Genomic DNA, 12476 nt, shown 5'->3' on the forward strand with positions numbered 1-12476 from the left:
GGGTTTAAATTATCGACATGAAAGGAATATCGGGGGCACCGATAAACGGGATTATTCAGAATTTTATCGGCGATAAGAAAAAATTTCTGCCAAATTTTGTTAAAAATTAACTCAATTTATGCAGGAAATCAAGTATATTGCATCTAGACCGTTTGGTATAAAAATAGTATTTATAATCTGTAAATCATGTAGGCCGTCAAATACCATAGTGTTATGCATGCAAATTCAAAAAACCACTGATAAACCCGAAATGACCGAAATTTTTGGCCAATATCGTGTTTTACCGGTACCCACCGATAAACCTGAATTGTGAAATGTTCTATCCATGTTTCGGCGATAATATGAACCGTGCTTGCACAATTGATAATGATTCCACATTCCCTGGGGATCAGTTCTGCAAGTACTGCACTGATGGGCCGACAGTGATTGCCATTTGTGTACTAATGTTAGTCACTGTCTCACTGAACTGAACTCAGCTTGACCTACTGGCTTTGTGCCGACTAATCAATATTTTGTATCTTCCGATACAAAGTTACAAAATCCTATGGCTGTGAACTGAAATATTTCGACAGCTAAATATTCCCAAATTCTTAAACGTATCCAATTAAATTGTTGCACACCAGTACTAGCTAGGCAGGCATGGCGTTGCTCCTCCTGACCACGGCATTCCCAGCTGAATCGGCGTCGACGATCACCGAATCCCCTTCTCTGACCTCTCCGGCGAGCATCTTCTCCGCGAGGGTGTCCTCCAGCAGCCGCACGACGGCCCGCCTCAGCGGCCTCGCGCCGTAGCTCGGGTCGAATCCCTCCTCCACGACGAGCTCCCTGAACTTGTCCGTCACCTTCAGCTTGATCCCCTTCTCCCTGACCCTCCCGGCGAACTCCTCCAGCATGATCCCGGCGATCTTCCCGACCTCGAGCTCGGTCAGTGGCTGGAACATGATCACCTCGTCCAGCCGGTTCAGGAACTCGGGCCGGAAGTGGCGCTTCATCTCGTCGGTCACCGTGTTCTTGATCCTCCCGGCGGCGGCGGCGCCGTCGCCGCCGTTGTTGACGATGAGGCTGCTGCCGATGTTGGTCGTCATGACGATGAGCGTGTTCTTGAAGTCCACCGTCCTCCCCTTCCCGTCGGTGAGGCGGCCGTCGTCGAGCACCTGCAGCAGCAGGTCGAACACGTCGCGGTGCGCCTTCTCGACCTCGTCGAGCAGCACCACCGCGTGCGGCCGCCGTCGCACCGCCTCCGTCAGCTGGCCACCCTCGCCGTGCCAGACGTACCCCGGCGGCGAGCCGACCAGCCTCGCCACCGCGTGCTTCTCCATGTACTCGCTCATGTCGAGCCGCACCATGGCCGCCTCCTCCGACTCCGACGAGCCGTAGTAGTACGCCGCGAGCGCCTTGGCGAGCTCCGACTTGCCGACGCCGGTTGGCCCGGCGAACACGAGGCTCGCGACGGGCCGGCCGGGGTGCTTGAGGCCGAGGCGGGCGCGGCGGATGGCGCGGCTGACCGCCGCCACCGCCTCGCCCTGGCCGACGACGCGGCGATGCAGGGCCTCCTCCAGCTTGAGGAGCTTTCTTGATTCGTCCATGGACACCTTGTGCAATGGGACGCCGGTCCACCTTGAGATGGCGTGCCGGACGTCGTCTTCGGTGACCACTGGCATGGCAATGGCGTCTGGCTCCATCATCTGCGTTTTCTTGTCAGTTAGAGCTGAGATGTTGGTCCTGAGCTGCAGCTCATGATCGCGAAGCTGCTTTGCCTGTTCAGGATTGAAATTTGACTCAGTTAGTTGCATAATTTGGATGGACGGCTCCATCGTTTGGGCCAAACAGCATGTTTGCAAACGGAAATTAATTCGTAAATACAATTTTTATATCCGTGTTCTTAGCGATATAAAAGCAAAGACTAAAAAATAAACTTAAATGAAAAAACTCCAAAATCAGCCTCGATTTAAAATTGAAAATTCAAATTTTAGCTAATAAGTATAGGAATAAGCGAAAAGAGGAGGCCAGAAAATTGGCAGGGGAAATTAATGCGATCATCAATATCTAGGTGTGTGAGACTTCACCCACCAAGTTTAAATTGTCGACAAATATAGTTGTGTACATTTTAAGTTGGTGCACAGATTGGAAGTGATACTTTTAATTTCCATTATTTTTTTTTAAAAAAAAACTAGCACTTTGTCCATATTTACCCTTCTGAAGTTCTGTATGCTGATGGCATCATTCTTCTCCTTCAAGGTTTTCTTGAGCTCTGCCTCCAAATCATTAACCTTCTTCGATGGTTTACACTGTTGGTTCAGTTCACGGTGAGATTTGGTAAAAATGTGTACGTGGGAGAAATGATGGATAGAAATTAATTTTGGTGGACTTGCATGTGTTTCTACCTGGGCATTTCTTAGCCTGACGATCGAACCTGCTTCATCCATCAGATCAATGGCTTTGTCAGGGAGAAAACGATCTCTGCAGACAAAATCACACTATGTCAGATTGTGAAAAGGCTATAAATGTGTAATGTGTTCTTCTACCTCGGTACTAATGACTTAACCAGCTGAAGCTAAAATGTGTCCTACCAAATTGTTTGGCACTTTGAATAATATTTTAATAGTGTTTAGTTTGCTACCAATAGCATACAAAAAGTTATCAAAATCTTGGGACTACTAAAACTTGCCTAGATTTTAGTAGTACCAATATTTTGGCATGATAGCAAACCAAGCACACCTGTACATCCTATCACCAAATATACCAAATTAATTGACATTACAATCTGTCTGTTACATTACGGTTCTTGAGAAAGTGCATGTTTGTACCATAATTTTACGCTAAAAACTTTCGTGCCTCGAAATATATAGTACCTGAAAAAAGTACTAAGTTTTGCTACCTCCCGATATTTTCTCAAGAATGATAAAATTATGATAATATTAAATGTTAAAAACATTCACGAACCTGATGTGCTTATGGGAGAGTTCAGCAGCTGCAACAAGGGCTTCATCAGTGTATTGGACCTTGTGATGACCCTGATATCTCTCTCGAAGTCCTTTCAGAATTCCTACGGTCTCATCAACTGTTGACTCTGGAATTTTTACAGGTTGGAAGCGCCTTTCTAATGCAGCATCTTTCTCGATGTGCTTCCTGTATTCATTAATTGTAGTGGCTCCAATACACTGCGAAATATTGATCTCATAGTGAGAACATTAGTACAACAAACTGAACACAAATAGCTCACATATTACTAATGGCCTGATCTATACTCTATAGTAGGATAAGATCATAATATATTTCATAAGCATTTGTAAAGAGGCAACAATAACATTGCTACCTGTAGTTCACCTCTTGCCAGTGCTGGCTTAAAAATATTAGCAGCATCAATAGCACCTTCTGCTGATCCTGCTGTTACTAGAGTGTGGACTTCGTCAAGGAATAGTATTATTTCACCGTTCTGCTTGATTTCTTCCAAGATATTCTTCAGTCTTTCTTCCAACTCTCCTCGATATTTCGTACCAGCAAGAAGAAGTCCCATGTCAAGTGAGATAACCTGTCATTGATTGAGTGTTGTTAAACTATATGAGTTTTATATAAATTAATGGTCAAAGATTAAAATATTTGACTGATGACATGACAAACCTAGAACATAAATAGTTTGAAACAGAGGCAATACCTAGTACACCCTAGTCACTACTAAAATTTTTGTGAAAATTATTTGGATGTATGTCCAGAAAGGAAATCACTTCAAAATCTTATGTATAGAGGAGATAATGTAGAATGGTCTATGTTTATTCTGCATTCAAGGTTAATGGCTAAAATCTCACAATAATCGTTTGCCAGGTATTTATTTTCATTACTTTAGATAAACGCGATATTTAGTTTCATATACTAAGTTTCATGTAACTGTAACATGGTTAGCAAGAGCAGAGCATTATAATCAAAACAGAATCAGAACGAAGAGACGAACCGTTTTCTGTTGAATTGTTTCAGGAACGTCCCCTGTGGCAATGAGCTGAGCAAGCCCTTCTGCGATTGCTGTTTTTCCAACACCAGGCTCTCCGATCAGGCAAGGGTTGTTCTTTGTCCGTCTGCTCAGAATCTGGACGACATGATCAATCTGCTTCTGCCTTCCGACAACAGGGTCCAATTTACCCTACAAAATATGATTGATTTTCCGGTTAATATCATAGGATATTCTCAGTGTTGTTGCACTGCAATAGGTATATGTATCACAGTACCTCCTCTGCTAATTTTGTTAGATTAGTCCCATACTCCATAAGTGTGGCTAACTTAGCTCCCCTGGTTGCTCTCCTAACAGCAGCTCTGAACATTTTGTAAGCCTAACTTGCAAGAGAAAAATCATTACCGATAACCACAAATAAAAAAAAAATCTTAAAAATCATTGCTTCTTGTGTGATCCTTTGTGGTCAGAGGGAAAAATGCTTTGAACAAAACATACCTTATTGAGTATGATTTCCAGGAGGAAAATGCAAATGTACTGTGAAATGAGGCTAAGCAGGATGTTCGTGCTCCCGATTGTGAGATGTGCAATGTATTGAGCTTCGTCGTGTGCAACCGCGATAGCATTCATCACCTCCCTGCTGAAATTATCAATCGCCCTGGCGACGAAACGAGGCTGTTTCGGCACTTTGGTTGTCTTCTGAGACACAATGGTTGGTGTCAAGCCAATGACAGGCCTACCTGAAGCTGTATGCATTTCTCTTAGACGACCAGCATGTGGCTGCCTTAGACCAACATGAGAATGTCTCTGCAGTACTTCTGTTGTTCTCTGAATCGCATTGGTTGATCTCAAGCCAGTGCCAGGTGTAAATTCAGGGATTTGCATAACGGCATGAGACCGTTCTTGTATTGTTTTTGCTGTCTTTTGGAAAGTTCTTGTCGATCTCGAGCTAATGACAGGTGTGAGTAGTGCAGGAGTATGCACTGTGCTTAGACCGACATAAGACGGTATCTTGATGCGCTGGCTCTGGGACATTGAAACCATTGAGGGAGATCTCATCTTGGTTCCATGGCACTTCAAATTGCTATTTCTTACTCTGACAGGGGATCGAACCTTAGTTGGCTGCATTAAGGGCCCTGCCAGAATTGCACCTATGGCTCCCAAGGCTGTATGGATGACAATAAATTGCATCAAGAGAACAAAAAAACAGGTGTTAGATGTTTCCTCTTAAAAGAATTTGTTAGTTCAAATTTGTAACAATTAGTAACTAAAGTTCGAACTGAAACAATCTATGTATGGTACAACAAAAGTCGACAAGAGTAAATTTAGTTGCCTTCATCACATAAACAATTTGAAGACAATAATATTATGCATGGTCAGACATATCTTAAAACAATCAGTTTTCACCAATCTATTGGAATCATCAGCTGATTCCAGTTTTTAGTTAATGTTCTTGTGTTTTCTTGTCCTTTTGAAAAGGCCACTTAACTTTCCAATGGAGAAGAATAACAGTCCAGCAAAACTAAACTAATCAAGTCATCCTACACTGCAAACATCTCCTTAAATTGTTTACTGTTTCAAAATAAGGCATGGACACAGTATTGTTTTTTAGAGCAAAGGGCAAAGCCCTCCATTTCCATTAGAGAAATGTAAAGATTCTTGGCATGGACACAGTATAAGAACAATCCTATAACGATTCTTTTGTTTTTTTTGGTTGGAAACAGTTTCACTGCCAGTTATAGGATAGTCTGGGTGGGCAGTCGGTCATTATTTTCTTATGGGTTGGAGTTGGAAATTTGGTTATGAGCAGGCGGTGACTATTGTCATAATTATTTTTTTAATGAAATTATCATAATTGTGAAGAAAAAACCGGTTTCACAGTGAGCCTATGTATATATTATGTGTGTGTGGCACGCACCTGCAGCCTCAGCCAGGGTTGGGACGGCGACCTCAACCGCTGCTGCCACCAGCATAGCGCACGGCATGATTTCTAGTTGTCGTTCGCCTCACAACCTGTAAATTGATGATAGGACATATCGTTAGATTGACAAAACTGTTGGGACAAAACTCAGCAGGTGGAGGTGTATTGCCTCTGTATTTAATGTGTTCTCAAACGGACGTTGTTTACATATTTATACAAGATTACAAAGGGAAAATTATATAGTTGCCCTAATTTGCAGGTGGACCCTAGAGGGCTGCCTGGTGGGCCAGCCTTGTGTTTTTCAGACTTTTCCAGAGTGACAATGATGGCTGCGCCCATTAAGGATGCGGGGGCGTCTCCCGAGGGTGCTGGCTGTTACCCAGGCTGGGCTATATCCTCTGGGTATTAGCCTGCATCACTTTGCCCGTGCCGCGGTATCAAAGGCAGTTAGAGGGCGTAGTGCACATTTATTGTCTGTCACCATGTGCCCCTGAAGTCCAGAACACCAGTCTCGTCATTGGGGCCCCTTGGCACTTCCAGCCCCACAGGCGACCTCCGGAGCATCAGTTGCCTTCCGGAGCTCCTGGACAGTCTCCGGAGCCATGGATGGCCTCCGGGGCCCTGGCTGGCCTCCGGAGCATCCAGCGACTTCGGTCAATCTCCCGAGGTGGATGGCTCCAGGTTTCTTGCTGTCGCTCGTACGAGGGCGTGCTTCCCATCCGGAGCCACTCCCACAACAAAAACATTACAAGAATTACATATATATGACATGGAAATCGGAAATCGAACAAGGACTTGTCAGTATTGAACTAAAAGAGTCATGCTTTTGCAAGATCGTCTGTGACGAATTGGCCTTCGTGTAACATTGCAACAATGCACCTGCTAAAATCAACCATGCTAAAATCTCGCATTAGTAAGTATCGATCCAGAGCCCTTTGGCTGGCTAATCTAGCTTAATTCAACAACCAGAAAACATGATCCTTTTTCTTTTTCTGTATATATATATATATATATATATATATATATATATATATATATATATAATTGATTTGCCGCTGGGAGAGAACAAAGACAGACACAAAAGGCTTAATTAGCATGCTTAATTAATTGCGGCCATGGTTACGGCCACAAAGAAGAAGCTATGTTACGGAGATACGGATACGCGATACGGGTATATGATAGGAAGTATAGCCCCCCTTAGCTATCTAGTGCTGCGAGTGGTAGCTATCTAGAGGCCGCCGCCGGTGCGCGCAGACTAGGAGGCTAGCTAGGAGGGAGGAGGAGGAGGAGAGGAAGAGGTGCATACGTGCAGGAACCCAACCTGTGGAGATCGACGCGCGATCGATGGGCGGCAGCGGCGGCGAGACGATCAGCCGAGAGAGAGACACGCACACATTGTACGGTGGGCTGCCTTTTATTGAGGAAAATTGGGATCGTCGTCGGTGCCAAATCGAATGGCTCGTATAGAGATGCGATATAGAAACGGATGCGTAACAGATCAATCCTGACCGACATGGAAATCTCTATCTTCTTTGTTCCCAAAACGGAAACCCAGACGTTGTCCGTCCGTGCATGCCGGCCGGCGCAGGAGTTTTTGTGTCGGTGAGGCGGTCCGTCAGTCTGCCGCACCGCTGGTTATTGGTCCATGGTCCCATTGGTATCTTGGTCTTTTTGCTTCCAGCTATAGTACTTAACATTCAGGCTCTGTTTGAGATTCTTGGAAGCAGGTTACTTATTGGTGAGTTGAAAAGCTGATTTTTCTATTTTTGATTCTTGTATATTTTGTAAGTTATTCAACTACCATGTTTTTAGAATATGATGAGTGAAAATCTAGACTACATGGGGAGCTCAGTTTTTTTTTTTTTAAGGAGGGCAAAGCTTTGCCACCATATATATCGATAGAGAAGGAAAATATTTACAGGGCACTTTCAAACAAGAGGGCCCAAAAAAGGTCATATGTTTAACTCCTGCAGTTTTGTCACTCTCACCTTTATGCACGCTCCTTTTATCTTGGAAATTATAGAGGTAGGTATAGTCAGTTGGTGGTGATTCGGCAAAATAAAAAAAAAATCCTCGCATTTGTTTCACACCAGAGCTCCAAGCCAACCAGGATGATCAGCGATTTCAATGGTTTACTTGGGTTTTGCGGTACTTGGATTAGACAGTTCCACCACTCCTCTACTGTTGTGCACTGATCCCGTTCTTCTATTCGCAGATCAATGTTATCCCAGCGCTCTACTTCTGTCCATATTCACCCTGACAACATGCAACGCGTGAGGAGGTGCGGAACCGTTTCTTCGATGTAGCGACGCAAGGGACAAAACTGCTAGTTTTGCCACCTCTTCTGTAGCATGTCTGCCATTCACACCCAGTTTTGAATAACCAGTCTGTTAACGATCGATGCTTAAATACCAAATCTGACCTTCAATTCCTGCATGAAAGCAAATGAAATTAAACACTGGACATAGTGGTAGGGTTTATTACTAACCATTTTCACAAGTGCTAGTGAAATATTTGTAAGTAGGTATTTTGTATGAAAATCATCCGCTATGCAACGAAATTCACCTCCAACATATCATACACGAGTAGACAGATTGGGGGCCCACAAATCAGTGCAAAACCGACACAATTCAAGGCTATCTACAGTGCACCACCATAGAGGACCACATGTCATACTCACAGAGGAAAGACAGTGGTTAAGGCGGTTGGAATGGTTCGGCCAAACCATAGATCGGCCGACCTAGTCACGCGTCCCTTCATCTTGATCGTCCACATGGAGCTTCCTACCGATTTCAGGAGTTCATCTAGGTCGTGGCGGGGTGAAGACAGTGGATCCAAGGGGTTAGCCAAACCCTTGTTTAGCCAAACCAATCATGTGTCCCTCGTTCTGGCCCTTTCACGTGGCGGCTGTTGACAGGGCAGTCTCTAGTATTTTTGGGCCCCGGAACGAAATGCAAATTGGGATCCTAAATTTTTGAGCACTAATATATCACTTTCAGTCAACTATACAATTTTAATTTGTGTTATTTCATACAATATTTAGAAACACATTTTCAATTATTAATGCTGAAAGAGTAAAAGTAGTACTAACCTCATGTTCTACTGAAAAGCATCATCCGTCTAATCTTTGTTTCTTCTTACGTTTTCCAGCACCCGAATCATACTTTTCCTATTTCTAGATGACATGCTGAGGTTTTGAGGAAATAAATGTCTTCCTGTTTTGTAAACAAAAGAGAAGACATTCACATTACTTTTGATTCAATAATCAATCCATTGGAATGATGGATCATTCAAAATACTGTAATACTGTAATTTCATTATACTTGATTCAAATTAGTAAATTACCGATTCCAAGTTCCCAGTTTCCAATGCAGAGGAGACGACTCGGATGAGAGTTGAGAAAGCCGGTGCCCCGCTCGCCTCGCTGCTGCCCGCTAGGGCTAGGTCTCGGCACCTTGCAGCCACTCAGTGGGCACCTCGCCTCGCTGCTTCGCTTGGTGATGTCGGCGTCGTGCTGCCTGTTGTCGTCGATGCTACCTGCCGGCTGTCGCACGCATGCCGCAAATCGCATATCCGCGAGCGAACAACAAAGCCGAAGCAATGTTTGCGGTTTTTTTCCGTCTGGGCGCATAGCAGCACTCCTTCCTGACTCCTTGCCTCCTCACTCGTGGTCCACTGAAATGAGGCCAGGCTACACGCCCACTCCGAGATGGGGGCCCCCAAAAATTGTGGGGCCTGTGCGGTTGCCATGCTTGCACCTGGCTGTTGACGGCCCGAGCTGTGGCTAACACCAACCTCCACAACCATTATAACACCCTATGAAAGGAGGGAGAATCCTCACTCTGAAGACATAATACAACATTGGAGTTCTCTCATTTTTATACTTAGGCTACTCTCTAGTAGAGTTAGAATATAGGTAGAGAGTGTGAGCGGAAGCTCCGAAGGAGTGCCGGAGATGTCAACATTCTCTCTGGTGGAGTTCTGGAGGAGTGCTGGAGATGTCGGCACTTTCTCTGATCTTGTATCTCGACAGATGCTTTTTTTTATATATAAGTAAGTGTTCTTGATTTCTTTTGGGTATTTAACTTTCTTATTTAAGTAAGATATATTGTCATCGTTGCAGGTTCGTCGCTTAATACTTGTTTTGAGTGCCCTAGTACTAAGTCTCTGGATAAAGAAGAATGTTCTTGGCCAAGGCTAGAGAAGTAATCGATAACGTTGATGTGGTGTCTAGGTTAGAGTGGTTTGTTGTGTGTTAGATGGGTTGTAGAGGTAGACAACATGTGATAACAGCCCTATCCATCCTTTATAATCCTCCACATTGTTGGTATTTGTTACACACACAGATAAATTTGCAAGCGCATGGATACCACTGTAGACTTCCCCTTAGGAACAGGGTATTCCAAGGGTATCAAACACAATGAATGTGTGTGCATATCTAGAACCAAGATTCAACCAAGGACAACAACTATATGGTAGCCTTAGGATAGAGAGGATTCCTATGGGTTCAATTAGTTAACTTAAGTTAAAGGTAAAACTCTATTGAATACTTCGGGAATGTATTGATGTGAAAAACACACACTGACCTAGGAGATCTGCTTAGCTCCAGTGCAGGTCCAAATCTTGATGAGATGCGGGCGTACCAGTCAGTTTGATCCTGCAACTGACAAGATATGCAAATAATAGATCAATGAGCCAATCGACTGACAAGCCGATGGAGTAGTTCCAGCCGATGCCGATACCAGCCAATAGCGATAGGGTTTTGAGCCATCGGCTATATATCCAATGTAGATAATGATATAAAGGCAATCGGCTTATGATAGTATAGTATAACAACATAATCGAGTAGAAACCAATCGGCTAGCAGTATGATATAATAGAATAAGCACTAAAAGTCAGTTGCAAATCCTATCTTACTAGGGTTTGAAATTTCAGGGCGTATAGGCATTTTGGTGGCAGCTATGGAAATAGCTGCTCTAGCTACTGCTTCGGGTACTCCACCCATTTCATAAAGTATTCGGCCTTTTTTAACAACGGCTACCCAATATTCGGGGGATCCCTTTCCCGAACCCATACGTGTTTCCGTCGGTCTTATTGTAACTAGTTTGTCGGGAAATATACGTACCCAGATTTTTCCACCATGACGTGCATATCGTGTCATTGCTCTTTGTCCTGCTTCTATATGCCTTGCCGTAATCCAAGTGGGTTCAAGTGCTTGAAGAGCATATCTACCAAAATGAATACAATTGCCTCGGTAGGATTTTCCCTTCATTCTTCCTCTATGTTGTTCACGAAATCTGATTCTTTTGGGGTTATAGTCGATGGTTCTCTCTTAGTTCCATCTCTACTGCAAAACTGCCACCGAAATGCTCACATTTCGCCCGAAAATTTAGGTTTTTTGTAATTTTTTGTGAATTTGGTCAAATTTTATTCAAATTTATTCAAAATCTGTCAAAAATTCAAAAAATTTTGTACGAAAGTTTTCCGAAATTTCGGTTCTATTGCCCACCTGCAGCAGAAGTGTCAGTTTCGAAATTAAAAACCCTGTATGTTTAGTGGCGAATCTAGGATGAAAAGAGGAGGTGCTCCTGATATCCTATGTCCAACCCATAATGCAATAAAAACATACTAAAAATATACATTTCTTGGTCTCATGCAAATATAATTTAGATTTTGTACATAAAAAGGAAAAAAGTGAACTAAGAAATCAAGTATCGGTACCTTGTTAATCAAATGCATTGCCATAAACACATCAAAATCCATCAATGGCCTGCAGATCAAATTAAATATAGAGTTTAGTAATATAATTCAAATTATAAACACAAATAAATACAAAAATTGAGTTTATATATACCTAGTATTGAGTGCGGCGCAAAAATAGTACACGCTGGATCGGCAACAATTTCACTAGGATCTAAAACATGCTGTTCTCATTTGTTGGATTCCTTCGTGGGTTAAAATTATGCAATGTTTGATTATCCATCCTTGCAAATTAATTGTCCTATGTGTGCCTAAAATAAATAATTAATTTACTGAAATTTGTTGCAGTGATGATAAAATAAACTGAAACAGAAGAGACTAGTGTTAGAGTAGAGAGCAAATAGATTCAGATTTGTTTACCTGTACTGTTTGGTTGTGGCGTTGTGCTGGCCGGCCGGCCGGGCAGCAGCAGATGATGAGATCGACAGATCGTTGAAGGCTGCAACTGCAAGCAACTCGTCGTCCGTGATCCGTCCTGCAACTCTGCAAGACCTCCGCTGTCGTTGCTGCTGGTTGCTGCCGCCGGCGCTGTCGCCTGACGCCTCGACTCCTTCTGTCGCGCGCCCTAACTATCGCCTTATCGCGCTCCTTCTGCTTGTGGCGTTTCGTTTCTCGGTCGCCAACCCAATGGGCCAGGCCCAGCGTGCCCCAACAAGCCACAACAGTCCATCCGCCCCTGTGTATGTTACTATATAGTTGGTATCCACTTAGGGACATTTACTCCTATAAAGTAAGACATGCAATAAGCCACATCGTTAATAATTTTAAGCCATTAGATCATAGTATTAGTTCAAAGATAAAAAACTTATTCATCCAATTCAATTATTTATTAATTATCCATTCACCTCCCTT

The 12476-nt window shown here is 43.5% G+C and overlaps 1 protein-coding gene across 1 annotated transcript; it reads right to left on the bottom strand.

Moving 5' to 3' along the window:
- Positions 1-349: 349 nt before the first annotated feature.
- Positions 350-4828, bottom strand: LOC107277922 (chaperone protein ClpC4, chloroplastic). The gene is made up of 8 exons (XM_026021180.2): positions 4442-4828; positions 4221-4322; positions 3950-4135; positions 3317-3532; positions 2944-3161; positions 2385-2460; positions 2193-2288; positions 350-1757 (listed from the first exon to the last, which is right to left on the bottom strand). The coding sequence occupies exons 1-8, from the start codon at positions 4826-4828 to the stop codon at positions 630-632; spliced, it is 2409 nt and encodes an 802-aa protein (XP_025876965.2). The 3' UTR covers positions 350-629.
- Positions 4829-12476: the final 7648 nt, after the last annotated feature.

Source organism: Oryza sativa, chromosome 11 (assembly GCF_034140825.1).
Source record: "Oryza sativa Japonica Group chromosome 11, ASM3414082v1".
Lineage (NCBI taxonomy): Eukaryota > Viridiplantae > Streptophyta > Magnoliopsida > Poales > Poaceae > Oryza > Oryza sativa.

Bases quoted from the DNA above. Each gene is read 5' to 3' on its own strand.
- LOC107277922 (XM_026021180.2), bottom strand. From the start codon at position 4,828: ATGCAAATCCCTGAATTTACACCTGGCACTGGCTTGAGATCAACCAAT. The intron at 3,533-3,949 runs GTTCGTCTCTTC...AATCAATGACAG, and splicing joins AAACAATTCAACAGAAAACG to GTTATCTCACTTGACATGGG. The intron at 2,289-2,384 runs GTAGAAACACAT...CTGAACCAACAG, and splicing joins TCAGGCTAAGAAATGCCCAG to TGTAAACCATCGAAGAAGGT.